At 37.5% G+C, this 19,657-nt stretch overlaps 1 protein-coding gene across 5 annotated transcripts in view; it reads left to right on the top strand.

Annotated features, from left to right (window-relative positions):
- Positions 1-19,657, top strand: part of KAT6B (lysine acetyltransferase 6B) — a 184,030-nt gene that overhangs the window by 125,928 nt on the left and 38,445 nt on the right. For 3 of the 5 annotated variants that reach the window (XM_058543124.1, XM_058543123.1, XM_058543122.1), the window contains exons 7-13: positions 842-974; positions 3,766-4,697; positions 5,686-5,807; positions 7,638-7,753; positions 10,056-10,197; positions 13,434-13,595; positions 16,729-16,822. In XM_058543124.1, coding sequence (XP_058399107.1) covers positions 842-974; positions 3,766-4,697; positions 5,686-5,807; positions 7,638-7,753; positions 10,056-10,197; positions 13,434-13,595; positions 16,729-16,822 — 1,701 coding nt within the window. The remainder of the gene's footprint in view (positions 1-841; positions 975-3,765; positions 4,698-5,685; positions 5,808-7,637; positions 7,754-10,055; positions 10,198-13,433; positions 13,596-16,728; positions 16,823-19,657) is intronic. The other 2 variants (XM_058543125.1, XM_058543126.1) reach the window with 2 other exon arrangements.

Here is a 19,657-nt window from a genome sequence, read left to right as displayed (position 1 = left end):
ATATTTTTATGTAGTCAAATCCATGAATCATTTTCTTTATGGCTTCAGTCTTACATGTCAGTCACGCTTAGCTTATATAAATATCCACATATTTTGCCTGGTACTTGTAACATTTAAATTTGGCATATTATAATATTCATCTGCCTAGCATTTATTTTCATAAAGGATAGGAAATAATTCTTTTCCTTCCAGATAGATAACTGTTTGTTCTGTCACCACTTACTGAATCATTTTATCCTTTCCTCACTGATTTGAAATAAGACCTTTTTGGATAAGCTGAATTTTTCTATAGGCTTCCGTTGTTCTGGTCTTTCAGTTCTCATCCGTTGATCTATTTCCCTGTGCCAGATGTATAGTTTTAATTATTGTAGTTCCATTGTACTTAAAATTTTTCAGTTTTAATTTAAAAATTATATTTTATACAGATAATTTTTTTTAGTGTGGAAAATTTCCAGAGACGATAAAACAAATATTTTTTTCCAGAAGTTCCAAAAACTGATTGACTTGAAAATATCTTCCTCAAATCAAAAGATATATCTGACATGATCGGGTTTTCATGTGTGTTTATGTGGTAGAGGGAGGCTTGGTGACATGTTGGGAAAAGCCTAATGGAAGGGTCCTGAGATAGGGGCAGCCCTCTGCTCTCACTGACTTGACCCAGGGGATACTGACCGTTAATGACGTCTTCCTGAGGAGAATAACAAAAGGGAACGATCCACCTTCTGGAGTCTAGTTCTGCATACAGGCATCCTTGGGCAGCTTATTACAGCTGCAGTTTATATTTAATCTCTCTCCTAAAATGAAACATTAAAATATTTTTCTCATATATATATTAATTCAGGGATGTGGATTTGCCAAGTCTGCAGACCAAAGAAAAAGGGAAGAAAACTACTTCATGAGAAAGCTGCACAAATAAAACGACGATATGCAAAACCCATTGGACGACCGAAAAATAAATTAAAGCAACGATTGTTGTAGGTTGAGATCTTATCAAAAGAAATCTTTTATGTTGTGCTTTAAAATATAGGTGATTGTAACCCCCTTAGATTCCATTAACTTTTTAGCATCATTTTTACAAACTCAAGGGATGAGGACTATTTCTCCTATTAGCATAAGCTGTGGAAATTTTTTGAAAATAACATTTTTAATTACAATTGGCATTTTGGGGTCTTCTTTTGGCAGTATTTGTGATGCTAAGCGACATTTTTCAAGCTGCAGGATGGAAGCAGAATGTAAGAATTGGAAACAGTCATTCAGCCTACTTTATTACTGGCTGTACATTAGAAGTGCTTAATTATATAAGCATTTTTATGGGAATTTTAAAACAAGAGAGGGATTTGTCCATGCCTATTATGAATCTTTTTTATTGCTCCAGATAACATTTTAGCAAAATACTTCTCTTTTCTATGCTGATTTAGTTAGTATTACAACTTTTTAGGATCCCTTTAATGAAATTGGAGCTTCTGAGAAACCTGCAAATGACTGTCCTCATGTTTGTCCCCGAAGAGTTAGACAGGACCATTTGGTATGTGCACATGTGTGCAAACAGACATACAAAATACTCTATTTGCAATGACCTACTGTGATAACCCCATTTCCACTAGCCTGTTGCCATATAGTTGCCACTAAAGCCCAGTAGAACATTTAGCAGGAGTTACTTGGAGAAGTAGAGAAAAGAGAAGAAGTGAAATGGGTGTATTTTTTTAACCTGTATCGAGTATAGATTTGACTGTCAGCATTAAATAAGGTGTTTACACATGAAATCAGTCGACTTGCATATCTGAGGCAGTTCTATCAGTAAGACCATTGCCCGTCTCTTTAGGCTTAGTGAAAGGGCCATTGTGATGTAGAAATGAGGTGCTCCGCACACACCACACACCGTGAACGAACACCAGGTATCTTGCTCGCTTGCTTACTCTTTTCCCCCTAATTTTATCTGAAGCAATTCACTGTATCCCTGCTCTCTGAAAAACAGTATCCTCCTGCACCTTTATCTCTCAAAGGCGACATAGAAAATGTATGATGTTCCTTTCTAGAGTTTTCTATGAAAATCCTCTAACTGGTGGACAGTTTTAAGTGGAATTTTTGTTAATTTCTGGAGGCAAACATGAAACATTTGTGAATAAAATCTTTCATATTAGCATCATTTGAAGTAGAAATTATATGTTTTTGCATTCATTCTGTGTAAGCATTGTTCTTAAAATGGGACTGTATCCTCAGGGCCCAATTAAAAAAACCAAATTAGGATATAAACTTTCTAAACAAAGGACACAGCTGAAAATTACATCTGGCACCAATCCTAACTTTTTGTTTGTCCAAAATTGTCCTTTGAGCTTAGGAATTTTTAAGACAGTCTAGGGAGTTTTCCTTTTTACATGCTTTATAAGCATATTATCCTTTCTGGGCAATCGATTCCAGATACAGTCCAAATGCAGCATTCAAATGCGAAACATTGTAGCCTGGATGAGTTGTTTATTGGTAACCCTCGCTGTGACACTAGAGATCTCCAGCGTTAACCTGATTTGGCTGAATCGGTGGCGTCGGGCAAAGCTCCTGGTGGTTGAGCCACCTTAGATGAGCCTGGTAGCTTGACCCGTTGATCTGCACCAGCCTCCCCTTCAGCAGACTGCCAAAACTGTTCATTAAATCTTTATGTACAAGATGACCACTAAAATGTGCTCTTCTATTTGTAATTACTTAAGATATTTTTATAATTCAGTATCATATTTTCAGGCTTCCATTTCTTCATTATTAGCCTTCAGCTAAATTGATAATTTTTGAAGTGCATTCTTGGGCCCCAGCACTGCCATAATTCATGTACAAATGTTTCTATTGTATATAATTCTGCTGCAAAATGGGTAGCTTTGCAAGTTCTAGCCTGAGGTGAAGGCAGGCAGCTGCTGTTCCTGTAAGCAGCTGTGTTAGTGGAATGACCTCCAGTCTCTGGTGACCACACAGCTGTATGGGCAGAACCAGCGTGAAATGAACTGAACTAGCAGTCAGAACCAGCGTATAAAGATTCTGACGCCAGTGTCTGATAATGACCATGGTAAATGTGCTGCTTCTTCACCAGACTTTCCATGTCATGTCTGACCCGCTGTAGCTTTTCTTTAATCATTTCTTCAGTTTTTTGCTATTGTTGTCCTTTTTTCAGCAATATTTTATGCTGTAATTAATTGTCTCCTCTACTTAGAGAGTATTATTGGTTATCATTCTAAGCATAAAATGCTGAGAGAAAGAGGGTATCTTTTAATGTTTTCTATTTTTAAAAAAACCCAAATTCGATTGACATAATTTTCAAATTGAGTTAAAATTGCTTCTAAGTAAAGATGAGATAAGCTTATTCTTTTGTAACACTTAGGACTTATTTCCTTTAATACTTTAAAAAAGACATTTCAGGAAATCATAATTACTTGTGACAACACAAGGGGTAGCATTTTTATTTAATTATAATGAAAGCATTGGGTGTTCTTTTAGTCTCTTCCAAAAGTTTCTTAACGTATATTGCCCTTGGGTCCACATGGATTTTTCCAGTACCTGTTGGATGGGCCCTGGGAGAATCATGACATGAAATGCAGTTGCTGCTACCTGCTTCAGCAGAGAAACATCTAAGTGGAGGCACACACACGAAAACAGTTCTTAGGGTTGCAATTCCGTTTCTTAAGTTTAAGCACATTGAATGCCTCTAGTTGCTATAAATTTGTTTTAGATACCTTTATAATTCTATTATTAAATGCTGATACTATTCTCTAAATTTTTGCCTAGGTCTGTAACCAGTGATGAAGGATCCATGAATGCATTCACAGGAAGGGGGTCACCTGGTAGGGGTCAAAAGACTAAAGTCTGTACCACACCTTCATCTGGTCATGCTGCATCTGGGAAGGACTCAAGCAGCAGATTGGCTGTTACAGACCCCACTCGGCCTGGTGCCACCACCAAAATCACCACCACCTCCACCTACATTTCTGCCTCTACACTTAAAGTTAACAAGAAAACCAAAGGGCTCATTGATGGCCTTACTAAGTTTTTTACACCATCACCTGATGGTCGCAGATCACGAGGTGAAATAATAGACTTTTCAAAGCACTATCGTCCAAGGAAAAAGGTCTCTCAGAAACAGTCATGCACTTCTCATGTGTTGGCTACAGGTACCACACAAAAGCTAAAACCTCCACCTTCTTCACTTCTACCCCCAACCCCCATCTCTGGTCAGAGCCCCAGTTCACAAAAGTCCAGCACTTCCACTTCTTCTACCTCCCCGCAGAGTTCTTCCAGCCAGTCCAGTGTGCCCTCCTTTAGCAGTCTTACTAATAACAGCCAGCTGAAGGCACTCTTTGATGGACTTTCTCATATCTATACCACTCAGGGACAGTCTCGAAAGAAGGGACACCCAAGTTATGCACCACCCAAACGTATGCGTCGTAAAACTGAATTATCTTCCACGGCAAAATCTAAAGCCCATTTCTTTGGAAAACGAGATATTAGAAGTAGGTTTATTACTCACGCCTCCTCCTCTAGCTGGGGGATGGCTAGAGGACGTATTTTTAAAGCAATTGCTCACTTCAAGCGAACAACTTTCCTTAAAAAGCACAGGATGCTAGGCAGATTAAAATATAAAGTGACCCCTCAGATGGGGACCCCCTCACCAGGGAAGGGGAGCTTGACAGACGGAAGGATTAAACCTGATCAGGATGATGGTAAGCAAAAGGTCAAAGCTCCAACCAAACCTGCGTCCCGTCCCTTTCTCCCCAACCCCGAAAAAAATAAATAAATCAATTCCTATTTGTCACATAGGTCTTAGCTATTTCTCTTGTTCTCACTTCACTTTCATACAGAAGCAGTGAAACTTTGACCTTTTTCTAATGCTGACTAAACCTCCAAAATGTTGCTTTTCCAACTAATACTCTCCCACCTTTTATTATTTATTTCCATTCGTAGTGACACTAGGACCCCCAGATGCCTTCATAGCGTTGCTTATGGCTTTGTAGTCCCGCATGACTAGCCACTGTCACGCTTCTGCCATGTTCTTTCCCATGCCGCCTCTTCAGCCACAGCCCTGTTTGGTCGTGTGCTGTCAGTGCTTCCAACAGGGGGGATGTCAGCTCCTCATTTCCCTCTGCTCCATTGCTTTCTCGTGACAAAGTTCATCCTGCTTCCTTCTCAACAAAGCCTGATCTGTGATTCTGTGAAGTGTGCTTTTGGATGTGTGTGTGTCTATTTGTGTATTCACCTTAGGGAGAAAACTTACTTCATAATTTCATTTAACAAGTTGGCCCATTAGATTTGTTACCATTTATAAAACAAAAAAACAAAAATGTCATTTGGACAAAGTGGTAGATTTTATTCTCTCAAAAGTGATAGTGGGAATTCCATAGCTAGACATTGATATAACTTCTAATCTTGGTTGAAAAATATGATTTTGCTTTGTGTTGTTCTTACTGTCCCTCATTTATTTATTGAAGCTATAAAAAGATGACAGTGATAATTCAATTAAAAATTTGGGCACAGCAGGGAAAGGGTACTGCTGGATCTATGAGCAATGCTTATATCTAAAAGCTTATAAAGCTTAAAAAAAAAAGGATCCCTATTTGCCCACTATACTAATTTGGTACCGTTTTGGTTATATATAGTGGTTACTTGTGATTCAAGTCAGTGAATACCCTTTCTGCTGGTTTTAAATGACAGATAATGAAATCAAAATAAGCATCAAAGAAGAAAGTACAGATATAAATGTGATTGGAAACAAGGATACCGTTACTGAAGAGGATTTGGATGTTTTTAAGCAGGCCCAGGAACTTTCTTGGGAGGTAAGGCCAGGATACCACATTATAGTAACAAGGATGATATGTGACTTTTGTATGTGTGACTATTATGAAATTGCTGTTTTGATTTTACAGAGACTCTCCCTCAGAATCCCTTGTGGTTCTTTAACTGTTACATGATAATTTTTGTTGACTGTACCTTCAAAAGCAATAACTTTGTAGAGTTATCTCCACTCTTAAAAGTTGGAAAGGGCTCAGCTGGACTCAGAAAATAGGCCAGAGTAGCAGTAGTTGAGGCAGATTTTGAAAAACGCTTCTAGGTGTGAAGCAATAGATTTCTGATTATTTTTGTTCAGATTTAGAAAATAGCAATTTTAAATCATTAACAAAAAGAAGTCCGTCGCTTTTAAATTTACTAATGCTTCTTCCAACACAGATGGCCAGCCATATGAAAAATGTCTCATAATTTTAACTCTTTGGCATTGGTGAAGGCAATATTGTATCACATGATCAGTTGGTAGTCACTTTTATATTCATTGTCCAAAAATTTCTTTAAATGATTCTGCTTAAAATATTAACTCTACTTAGCTTATTGTCAGCAAAACATTGAAAAGTAAAGCTTATTGGACTTCTCAAGACAAATTTGTTATGGACTGTGACTTTTTTATGTCAGGAGACCACCTTCAGTTGCTATGGCCCAGTAGTCACGGATAGACTCCTGCCCCACCTCACTTTCTTTTTTGGCGGGGAGGGGGCTATCCATAGGTTCTTTTTTTTTTTTTATAGCCCAGTGATCCCAACTTTTTTTTTTTTTTTTTAATTTTATTTATTTATTTTTGCCCCCAAAGCCCCAGTAGACAGTTGTATGTCATAGTTGCACATCCTTCTGGTTGCTGTTATGTGGGACGCGGCCTCAGCACGGCCGGAGAAGCGGTGTGTCGGTGCGACACACCCGGGCTGCCAGCATTGGAGTGCGAGCACTTAACCGCTAAGCCACGGGGCCAGCCCTATCCATAGGTTCTTAAGCTTTATTTTTAGTAGCAGCCACTTGGGCGAAATACTTCTGATGTTTCTACTTTAGAGGCTATTGGATATTTCCGTTTCTCATTCTGCCCCATCAGTATGCTTTGTATTGTTTTTCCTTTTGCTAAGATAAATGTCAAAATTTCCCCCAGTCTTTGAGATTTGAAGTCCTTAAATATTACCATTTTTTCAGCCTGCTTCTGGCATTCATAGACAGACATGATGAACAGCAGCAGGCTATTATCTGAAAGATACAGTTAAATCTAAAGCCCTTTCTTTCCAACACGGTAACACTGGCTTTTCCATTCATGAACATTTCTTGTCTGTGTCAGGCACTGTGCTAAACCCTGGGAATAGCACAGCGAATCAGGCAGGCAGAGTCTTCACCTCGTATAGCTCACTGCATGGGAGTCAGGGGAGTAAGAGGAGATGGATGTTAAGCTCCAGACTTCTCAATTGATTATTTAATTACAATTGGGATAAACACTACTTCGTGGAGGAACAAGAGATTGTAAGAGTGTATAACAGCCACATCATCTTATGATTTCCTCAGTTTTAATACATTGCAACAGATGGTTGAATTCAGTTCAATAGACATTCGTGTATGTTTACGTCATACTCATTTTCTATCTTGGTGATACTGTTTTTTAGGGTCTTAATCTGTTTATATATGAATCTTACACAAAGTTGATTATTATTTCATAGACACCTATAGTGTTTTTTCAACACGAAAATTCACAGTTAAGATTAGTATTCTGGTCATATCCATTGGTCAGAGAACCAAAATGTAAGTGAAAAAATCCTCTTCTATTACTTATATTTTATTTGTTTTCTTTTCTCTCTCTCTGACAGAAAATAGAGTGTGAAAGTGGAGTGGAAGACTGTGGCCGGTACCCTTCTGTAATAGAATTTGGGAAATATGAAATCCAAACCTGGTACTCCTCGCCTTACCCACAGGAATATGCAAGGTAATGAATAAGCCTGGCAGGTATATAACTTTAATGTCATATGTGTGAGGAAGGAAATTTTTTTGTGTGTGTGTGAGAAAGATTAGCCTTGAGCTAACATCAGTTGCCGATCCTCCTCTTTTTGCTGAGGAAGATTGGCCCTGGGCTAACATCTGTGCCCATCTTCTCTACTTTCATATGTGGGACGCCTGCCACAGCATGGCTTGCTAAGCGGTGCATAGGTCCACGCCTGGGAGCCAAACTTTTGAACCCCGGGCCCCAGAGCAGAGTGTCGAACTTAACCACCACGCCACCAGCCTGGCCCCTGAGGAAGGAAAATTCTTGATTCTAAAGCAGGAATAAGATGACTTTTAAGACGTAAATTTTGATAGCTGATTCTAAGTGTTTCCAAAACCATTACTTTTGCCAGCACCTTTTTATAGTATTCACTGTTCCGTGTAGACTCCTTAGGTACACAGGCATTGTAAATTTTGCCTTTTAGCTTCTACACCATGCTTTCTCTCTTTGGTTAATTGGGTAAATGTTATTTGTATATGAAACCAAATTAGGAAAAAAAAGCCTTTGTAAAGTATTGGATAGTTTCTTCTCATTTGCCTTTTTCATTTTTCTAATTAGGCCTATTAGTTTTGTCTCTGATTTCTGGCATGTTATTTTCAAGTTTCTTACAGAAATGTAGCAAAAGAAGGAAAAATGGAAGAAAGTATCTGGGAGTGAGTAGCCTTAAGAGACCCTTACCCAAATCTTTACTTTTAGAGTTTTAGAGCCGTTTGTAACTAACTTGTTAAAAATGAAGAGAAAATAATGGTACTAGAGTTTTCTCTTGTCTTAAACTAAGATTAGATGTGAAATTGTCCTGAATTAATACATCTAAAAGTGGATATCTTGTAAACAGATTTCAGGTACATCAGGGTATACTTTATTAGTATCTTCTGAAATTTTTTAGCCTACAAAGTTTCTGATAATCACAAACTTGCTTTTCTTCTAGAATAGTTATTGTCCTTTTCTCTACTATGTGAATGTCTGGCCAGTCATCTAACTGGAGAAAATGGGGAGGGTGTTCTAGAAGTTAAGTGGCAAACTAAGAGTCAGGAGTCTTGGTTTCTCTTCTCAGCTGGTATCACTTGGCTGTGTGTTCTTGAACAATTGTTAGAAGACACTTATGATGGAGGCCAGCCTGGTGGCGTAGTGGTTAAGTTCACACAGTCTGCTTTTGCGGCCTGGGGTTTGCAGGTTCGGATCCTGGGCACGGACCTACATACCACTTATCAAGCCGTGCTGCAGCAGGCATCTCACATATAAAGTAGAGGAACATGGGCACAGATGTTAGCCCAGGGCCAGTCTTCCTCAGCCAAAAATAAAATAAAATAAAAGACACTTATGAGCTTTAATTTGCATGGGTAATCATAAGTCATGTGTTCTGAGAGCTTTGAATAAAATTTGCATATAACTCCAAGATTTGAAATTACTATTATCTGAGTCTGTATCTAACTCTCCCCAAAACCTTTTTCCCCATTCTTATACTTCAAAGACGTTGAATGTGCTTCTAAACATTTTCTTGTAAAGACTAGCAATGTCCATTTAAGTGTGATAGGGTACAAGTAAAAGATCTTACGATTTTTTTTAATGTTATAATTTCTAAGGTGGAGAAAAAGTCGGTAGGGGAGAGAAAACTGTTTGGCTAATGTTACTCAAAGAGTCAGTGGCATTGGTAGAAACAAATAATGTCTTTTGACTTTTCTACATTTATTGCTTTACACCATATCTAACTATGATAATAACTTTAAAGTTACATCATCCATTAATAGAAATGGAAACATCTCAATTCTAGGACTTCTCTGCATTATAAGTATGCATATCATTTTTAAAAATAATGAATTCACTTCTCTCTGAATAAAAGATTCTTATAGTTACACTACTGACCATATATACTATTGAAACTATGACATTAAATCTGAAATTTAAGAAATATACATAGTTAACCTGACAGGATGCCATCTTATTGTTGATTTTTAGAGTAGTGATTTCAAGTCTGAAAACCTTTCTTTCAGTAGGATATTTCTAAGGAAACAAATGATTTGTTCACAAAGTAAAGACAGCAAATATTATTATATTGAAAAATAATGTAAGGTTTGTACATTCTATTTACTACTGGCTTTCTTTTTTCTTTTCTTTTTTTTTGAAACTACTTCTTTCAAATACTATTTTATAGCCTTTTTATGACTTAGAGAAAATTGAACAATATTTAATATTTTCCCCTGAACAGTAGCATCGATCTGATTCTTTGATTTTAAAATTTTAACAGATTACCAAAGCTTTACCTGTGTGAATTCTGTCTTAAATATATGAAAAGTAAAAATATTTTGTTAAGACACTCAAAGAAATGTGGATGGTTTCATCCTCCAGCAAATGAAATTTACCGAAGGAAAGACCTTTCAGTATTTGAGGTAAGCATGTGTAAATAAAAAAAACTCAGCTTTTGAAACCTAGTACTTCTAAGTGTTGACTGTGTACTGATTTGTTTCTAGAAGGTGCAAAGTATATTCAATTTTGGCACTGAAATTCAGACAGCTCTTTAAAATATCTCCATGTTTTGGAATGTTTATCTAACCATATTAAGCAACCAGTTATATTGATGATAAATTCCTACTTCATCACATTAACTTATTTTGCCTTCCCCCAAATCCCTGTCTGCACCAGATATATTCACCAGTGAATTTATGATCTCCTCAGCTCTTTGTAAATTCTACTTTCTTTGGCAGGAGAAATTAGCTTTGTTCAGCAGCTCTAGCCAATGTCTGGCAGGTGCTCACTCTTGCAGGGAATTGAGCAGCTGTACATATCTCCTCAATACACAACCACCTGTGTTTCCACCCATTTCTTGGCAGGGTGGATAATCCTGTTGGTGAGACCCCAGCAGATGTTGGGACTCCCCCCAGTCTGGGTGGATGGCCACCCCTGGAGAACTCTGCTGTTCACAGGAACCCCTTGTGGCCGTGTGTTTGTCATTGTGGGTTCTTAAAGACGTTTTGTGTTTTCAGAATTGATTTAGTAGCATAAGGTCTTTGCCTCTATATCGTTTCATTGTTTAATCATGTTCTATTGTTAGTTTCAGGGATCCAGTTTAGCTGAGTCAGTTGTACTGTGAGGAGGCCATGCCTTTCTTTCATCTTACTGCCTGTTCATGGGACTTCTTAATTCTCTCCTTTATTTTCTTCACTCTAGTTGAGCACTTCTATTTCCTTGACTTATTTTCTTCTCTGTTACTCATTTTGGTGCATTGTTTTTGTTCCTGGGTGCTCAGAACAAGCCTTCCTTGCATAGCAGACATATCTTCTATCTCTGAAATACAGTTTTACTGTAGGATTCTCTTTTTCTGAATTGTTCAGACTGAAATGTATTATTCTGCCGCACATTTCTCTTTAGTTCTGGTCTGTAATGTCTTGCATTATATTTAGTATAGGAGGGTCATGCATAGGTTTCTCTCGTGGACCAGGTTCCCTCTGTCAGACAAGTTTAGGCCCACTACTTTTTCCCAAGACCGATCAGAGAACACAGGTAACTCCAGCTGTGTCTTATGGGTTTTTTTGAGTCCCTTCTTTCTAGTTATAGCAGGCTCTTTTGGCAAGCTTGAAGGAAGGAAGGTATTGTTGCTAAGAAGATTTGATTATATGTTAGTTCTTAGTAAAGGGTGGGGACAGGGTTTCTCAACCTAGGTACAGTTCGCATTTCAGGCCGGATAATTCTTTGGTGTTGGGAGCTTCCTGTGCATTGTAGGATGTTTAGCAGCATCCCTGGCCACTACGCACTAAAAGTCAGTAGCACCACATCCTCTCCAGTTGTAACAACCCAAAATGTCTCCAGACATGGCCAGTGTCCCTTGGGCGGCAAAATCACCCCCAGTGAGGACCACTGGGCTAGAGGGAAAGCCAAATTCATGTTGCTTGTCCTTCCTGTTGCTAGTCTTGGGATGCTACGCAGCTCCAACCAGTTGAGACAACAGAGTTGTTCTCAATTGAGACTTAACTAATGTCACAAGTTCAACTTTCCTATGGGCTCCTTCGTTATTGCCTTTCTTGGATCCTTGCTTCTAACCAAAATAAAATGAAAATCATTGTCTCATTTTTCCCAAAAGACAAAACACATTGTTGGCTTTAAGTAATTGTTAAATAAATCAGCGTGAATCTGCCTGTGGAGTTGAAGCTCTCATAAATCCAGGGAGAGTCTTCTCAGGGGTAAGAGAATCAATCTTGTTAGGCTGATAGGAATGGCTGATAAGAATGATCTGCTATTTCAGGGCAAGTGCTTTTGGATCATACAGAGATGAAAGGAAAAAATCAGGAGCAGATTTGTAAAATTTATTCATAAAAATAATTGAAGGAATTGGATTGGATAAGTGTCAAGGTCACTATTTTAGAATCTGAGTTAATACTTAGAGTAGAGCATGTAGGAAACTTTTCTCTTAGTAGTTTCCTAAGTAACTTATAAAATAAATGAAGAATAATCACAGATTACTACTTTCCAGTCTTCTCTTTATCTCTCTTGAAAGCAGGCCATATTAGACTTTTCACAACTGATAAGAATTTTGCTTCAGCATTGTCATCTCTGCTTTTCTGGTTCACAGATACATACATCTCCATCTTTCCTTTTTGTAATGTACTACCATTTCCAAAAGAACCATACTCCCAAATACATAGAAACTTCCTTTAATTAAAGAGAGAATTGTATCCTCTGTGTCCGTTGCCCATATTTGATTATGTTGCTATGTGTGGGACCTAGGTTTCATCCAAGGGAAATAGTTATATGAAGTCTAAAAATAATTTGTGCAATGTGAGAAACCTGTATGGTCCACAGGAGACTTGGGAATGGTCAAGTTCATTGTTCAAGAGCTCTGGTTAGCAAATATCCATTTCCCCTAAGAAAAGTGCTAGGGAAATTCTTCTTGAATTTGCTGTGCTTTGTGTTTTCAACAAGTAACTACATTTGATCAAAGAAATTGGCATCTGTGCCTAGCCTCCTGTCTATAACCATCAGTATCACAGCTTGATTTTTTTATTTTGAAGAGAAGTAGATGGTAATTATGGTACTTATTGTAGGTTGACATTCATCTCACTTTCTCTGTAAGTACTCCCAACATAGAAATTTTATATTTTCCAATTATATTTAAAACGATGCTTGGGATAAAATAAAAATGGAAGCCTCTTTTGCTAATCCACACTTCTGAGGAATCAGAATAATATAGTTCATTTATTTTAAAGTGAAACCTTTTTGAAAACTAACATAAAGTTTAACTTATTGAGCAGTATTCTGATCTGTTTACATTTCTTTAATTCAGATTTACTTGGTTCAGATAGAGAGGGCATGCTTGATCATTATTTACTCATAATAAATTGCAAATAAAAATTACTCCTCTGCTAGTGATATGGCCTGTCTTCAGGTAGCTTAAAGAGAAATTTAAGCTACCTTAAATTTACTCTAATTTAAGAGAAAAGGTGGAATTCTCCTTTGCCAACTGACAGCTGTTTACTGGTTAACTTTATACTTGTTTAATGGACTGTTTTAATCTCTCAGTTTGGGATTTGGAAATAAAATTGTATACTTTCCAAAATACCATGTAAAAGAAACAATTTTACATTGAGTGGTATTTTTATGTTAAATAATGTTGTCTGTTTCTCTTTGCTAGGTTGATGGGAATATGAGCAAAATTTATTGCCAAAACCTTTGCTTGTTAGCCAAGCTCTTCCTGGACCACAAAACGTTGTATTATGATGTCGAGCCATTCCTTTTTTATGTCCTTACAAAAAATGATGAAAAGGGCTGTCATCTGGTTGGATACTTCTCTAAGGTAAAACAAGAGCCAGTATGACTTTCATTTTCTTTTGCAAAATGTTTTTGGTAGAGCCCAATTCTTTGAACAGGGCTTTTTTATGACTATAATTTGAATAAGTGACACATGTTTCTGAAAAGCTCACATTCTTGTTCAGAGCTCATTTAAAACAAAAACAATAAACATTGTGCCTAGGAAGTGTGTAAAGGACTTCATCACTGTTTGCTGTCTTGACTGTCAGCACCCACCTAACCTTATAGTTGCTGCCTGGCAGACCACCTAGTATCTTTGATTTTCTAAATGTTAAGCTTATTTCCCTTTTCCCTCTAAATGGTGTCAACCAGAAGGTTTCAGTGTAATGTAGCATTTAAGAGATTCTCGTTTCTCCTCATTGCATTCCCTCTGTGGTCATCAGTATCGCAATGAGTTGGAACGTTGGCATTTGGACAGTCAAGCTGATATAATGACTAGTTTTATCCTTTCGTCTCTTACACTCTGTGCTATTGTTTTAAGATCTAAAGCAGCCTCACCTTTAGAAAGCCTGAGTATCTCCAGCTGTTAACACAGGGAAGCCCTTGACATATTGAGTGGATATAGTTTGTCTTTTTCACTGGTTCAGAGCGATTCTCTCACATTCTTCTGTTCAAAGGCTTCTGAGAAACAATAACTCATATGCAATAAAGGAAAGCTGAGTTTGGAGATATTTACCAGGTAATGACCTTAACTTTTCTTAGGCACCAAGGAAATAGTTTAATGTGCCAAGAGGGTAACTAAGACTTCCAGGCAGAAGGTAAATGATCCGAACCCTGTATTTTATTTATTTTATGATATATTTTTACATATTAGGTGATAAGATAAGTGAATTTTAATGAACCTACTCTTGCATAATGTAAATGGAATGCCTTATAGAAGTGTTATTTTCGTGGAAGATCAAAAGATAGAATATAAATGAAGGTCCTTTGCAAACTGTAGTTTTTCTAAATTTAAGAATCAACCCAGGGACCGGAGAGAAAAATACAAATAAGTGATAGCACTCATGGGAAACAGCCTGAATATTTTAATCCACATATTTGGTAAAGCTCTAAAACGAAAAAGAAGAAAGTTAATTTGCACGTTACAGATTCAAAAGATGACAAAGAATTAACACAAAATAAAACAATAAATAGGAGATCTATTTATATAATTTATAAAATGTCTGACTTGTTATATAGGTGTGTAAAGATCTTTTTTCTCCAAAGAGTTAAAAAGAATAGTGGTCATGATTGTTCTTCCTGTTAGAAAGCGGTGTTTCTTTAAATGCATCTGAGTTTAAACATAAATTCAAGGTGCCTGCTGTCCTTGTCCCGCCTTGTCTCAAGTTGGCATCTGGATCTACAGTTGATGGCGACTCCTGTGGTTTGAGTCTCTGCCTCTCTTTCTCACAGGAGACCCAACATTTTACTTAGAACAAGCTAAACTTTTCTCATTTCGTCAGTTTCTTTCATAGTATGGCAGCAACTACTGTCATTTCTTACCATACTCAGAATACTAGTATTCTTTGGCAGTGTAATAAAACAAAAATTAATGTAAAAAATAACCATGTTAAAGGCTTGTAGATGCAAATTAAACCATATTCTAACATGTCATTTGGAATGTGAAAGACTATGGCCTTTTGGGGTTATACTTACACCAAATTCTAGAGGTTATAGCCAGAGGATGGCGAAGATGACCTAGAAAAAGTTCACTGTAAATCATTATATGCATATGACTTTCCAAGCACGTAATACATGACTCTAAACAGGAAGGGAAGAAGGAGCAGTTATTTTGTCCATAGTTTAAAATTTAGCTGTAGTAACGTGTGTTAAAGGGTGGAGGATGGTGAGGGGAGGACCATTGTTGGGTTGGATTTTTAAAAATCTCCTAAAGGTAGGAATAGTTTGGGACAAAGAAAAGAATGGTATCAAGGTTGAATCCTTTTAACCAAGAGTACATCTCTTTTTAGAAAAAGTGACCCATTTATCTAACTTTGCAAAATAGACTAATTATTTGAACCTTTGTCACTGATGTGTATATCTAGTGATGGACAATCCAGTTTCATAGGAAAACTGACACACATTATTTCTTCCCCTTTGTTTCTTAGAGACTCCATAGACAGCTACAAATGTGTAAAAGTTGGGAGCACGTCTTTTTCACAAAGAAATCTAATTTTGCCCTGTAGGGTTTTTTGCACAACCATTTCCTGTGATCTTTCAAATAGGTTCATGAAAGATCTGGGTGTTCTGAAGTAATTCTTTGATGTGGTTAGTACCATTTGTGGTCAGTCTTATTTGTGGTTTATATTTGGCCAGAGCATTCACAACCTCAAAAGCCTTTTCTAGATTTCCTCTGTGTAGGTTTTGGCGGCTTCTGTGTACTCTGAATAAAATATTGCTGCTCTGATGCCACATGCCATGAAAATTTCAGATTTTTCCTTAACTATAAGAACTGTTTCCCACTGTATTCTTCCCTGTCTTCCTCCTGGTTTCAGCCTGTTGGTAATATTTTGTCCTCACTTTTGTTTGGAGGCTTTGGGGTGTCTTGTTGCTGTTGTCTTTTTTGTTTTGTTTTCCTGGTTTGAAATGCAAACTAATTGTTTCTCTAGCTTTCTACTTTGACTTTTTATTCATAGGTGAAATATATTTGTGCAAATCTACCCACGCATATACTATTTTAGTTTCACTGGGGCATTTGATTAAAGGCAGAAGACAGATTGCTGTTGCAGAGTTGTAAGTTATTTAGCAAGATAGCTGGCTAAGTCCTAACTTAACCTGCTGAGTGACTCTCTGGATGTTTTTTTTTTCCCCTATCTCCCAAGTTGTTTGAGCAAGGAAAGCATTTCTTCCATACTGTTTGTGTTCTCTTTCATTTGGCTCATATTTCCTTGGATTCTTTTTTCATATTTGATGGTATTGACTTTCAAGAATAAAGATATAATGGAGAGGCATGCCTGGAGTTGATGTTTTGTCATTAGCTGATAGTTTGATTGATGAAGACAGTAGGATTATTCTGCTTGATCCTGACCTAACACATTGGCTCACCTTAGTGGACTATTGTACAGGGACGGTGGCAGGTGCAGGGAATTGCCCACTTCAGCAGAGCTCTGACATACTTGATTTGTTCCTCCTTCCCTCAGGAAAAGCTTTGCCAGCAGAAGTATAATGTCTCCTGCATAATGATCATGCCCCAGCACCAACGGCAAGGATTTGGACGGTTTCTCATTGATTTCAGTAAGTGAAGTGCTTTATTTACTTTCATGATCCAGGGAACTGATGGCTGTAAAAGGAAAGAGTAACAGATAAAACTTTATTTAATCTACTTTGTTGTTTTTATCAATAGATAATGGGTTTTCTGTTTATGTTTACATAGGTTAGAAAATCTTCCTCAAGTGAAAAATTTACTGCTGCTCACTTATTGTACTCTAGGAAATTGAGACTAGATCTCTCTGCAGTGTCACTAGCTCACAAAGCCATTACCCTGAATGAACCGGCAGAATTACATTCCGTTCCGTGGTGCTCATGCTCATTAGCACCAAAAGAGGCAATTATTTGCGATTAAAGCTAAAGGAAGTGTTATTTAAAAGATTTGCAGCTTCCTAAAATTTTGCCTATAATCTTGTACAGTACAGAGCAGGAAAGGGATATTTCTATTTAGAAAAACAGTTCTTTAGGTAGCATATCCTTTGAGCCTCTCTAGTAGAAATAACTGTCTTGTTTTGTTAATTTCCCTTTTCTGTTATGGAAATTATTACAATGTTTGTATCTAGAGGTTGCCCAAGAAATATTTTTTATACACATTTGTATCTTTTGAGTCTCCTCAATTAAAACTGGAATAATATATAAAAGTATGCCCAGGATAATTTTAAAAAAATATTGGTAGTTTTTTTTCTCCTTGTTTATGTTATATTGGATGTGTAAGTGTAGTGTTAAGGCTACATTTGGAGAAGTGAATCAAAATATCCAAATAACACGAAGGTCTCGTATCTGATGATAATAGTCATTTCTGACCATGTAAAAATCTATCACTAGCAACTGTGTACTTCTTCATTACCAGATTATAGTTTGTCTGATTTTAAACTGGAAGAAGGAAAATTTAGGAAATCATGTAATCTTCGTAAAGTACATCAAATGCAAAAACCACTATGTAAATATCCTCAAGGAAAATCATGAAGAAATATGTTGTGTCTAAATCTGTATTATTAGATATTAAAATATTAAAGTCTGGGTGTAAAATAACTGTTTAGTAGTTTTGGACTGATTTGTATAATTTGTTGACATTGAAGGATATTATTCTTTTTTGAAGTATTTTTCATTGATTATTTTTATATTTTCAGATAACATTTTAGTTATTAAAATAAATGTTACCCTAGTCTTATTTATTCTTTTCTGATCTAGTTATCCCATGGAGGGCCGTCTTAGCAGCACTTCACCGTTTTTATTTTACAGAGTCCTAGTTGTAATCAGTTCTAAGGGCAAATCCAATTGTCATGTTCTGGAGTTCTTTTGGCCACCATTCATAAGTTGTTCATAAATATTATAATTTCTGGTATACATAGCTGCCATTCAGGCCTTAAACTTTTGATAGTATCTGCATACCTACAAAATAAGGCAAACTCGTTAGCTCAATATTCAAGATCTTCCAACACCTAGTTCCAGCCTATTTTGTAGGCTTTTTCATCTACTGATTTCCTCTTTTTCAAATATTCTGAGCATGTTCCCATACTTCCATTCTTTGTCTGTGGAGTCTCTTCCCTGAAATGACCACTTGCTCCTTCCCCAGCCTCTGTCTGTTCAAAATCCTACCCATTGTTAAGAGCCAGCCTGGGCTGGCCCCGTGGCTTAGCGGTTAAGTGCGCGCACTCCGCTACTGGCGGCCCGGGTTCGGATCCCGGGTGCGCACCAACGCACTGCTTTGCCGGCCATGCTGAGGCCGCGTCCCACATACAGCAACTAGAAGGATGTGCAACTATGGCGTACAACTATCTACTGGGGCTTTGGGGAGAAAAAGGGGAAAAAAAAAAAAAAGGAGGAGGATTGGCAATAGATGTTAGCTCAGAGCCGGTCTTTCTCAGCAAAAAGAGGAGGATTAGCATGGATGTTAGCTCAGGGCTGATCTTCCTCACAAAAAAAAATAATAAAAAAAAAATTTAAAAAAAGAATTTAAGAGCCAGCTCAAGAGCCTCTTCTTTTTGATCCCACCTCCTGGAGTTTCATCCCTTTCCCTTCTTGGCTCACATCTCTGTAGTATAGCAGTTAGACTCAGTTCACCCTTTTGTGGTAATTATTGATGTAAGTGTCATACTTCCAACTTACTGTAACCTTCTTGAATACCTTCTTCTTTGTATTCAATAGGGTAGTGAACTCAGTAAACTGCACTAGATGTATTTTTGTTGATTTGAATTGAATCTCCAAAGTGGTTTGGTGCCCACAATAATTTTCTACCCAAAATTAAAAATGGACTGGTACTTACCAGGTAAAAATGCAAGTCTCTAAATACAGTATCATCTTGTTTGTACAGCATGATCTGGCACTGAGATCTTCTACGTAAGAGAACAACCCAGGAACAAAGACATTCCCTTCAAATGCTAAATCTTTATGTTAACCATTTTAATGAAAACTGTATTAGAGTCTACCTTGTTTTTGTTTTTGTTTTTGTGAGGAAGATTAGCCCGGAGCTAACATCCATTGCCAATCCTCCTCTTTTTGCTGAGGAAGACTGGCCCTGGGTTAACATCCATGCCCATCTTCATCAACTTTATATGGGACGCCACCACAGCATGGCTTAATAAGCGGTGCATAGGTCCGCGCCCAGGATCTGAACCCGCAAACCCTGGGCCGCCAAAGCAGAGCGCACGAACTTAATCACTACACCACCAGGCCGGCCCCCAGTTTTTTTTTTTTTTTTCGTGAGGGAGATTGGCCCTGACCTAACATCTGTTGCCAATCTTCCTCTATTTTGTATGTGGGATACCACCACAGGATGGCTTGATGAGCGGTGTGTATGTCTGTGCCTGGGATCTGAACCCACGAACCCCAGGCTGCTGCAGCGGAGCACACGAACTTAAC

This window comes from Diceros bicornis, chromosome 6 (assembly GCF_020826845.1).
Source record: "Diceros bicornis minor isolate mBicDic1 chromosome 6, mDicBic1.mat.cur, whole genome shotgun sequence".
Taxonomy (NCBI): Eukaryota; Metazoa; Chordata; class Mammalia; order Perissodactyla; family Rhinocerotidae; genus Diceros; species Diceros bicornis.
This window is presented reverse-complemented; position numbering and strand designations above follow the sequence as displayed.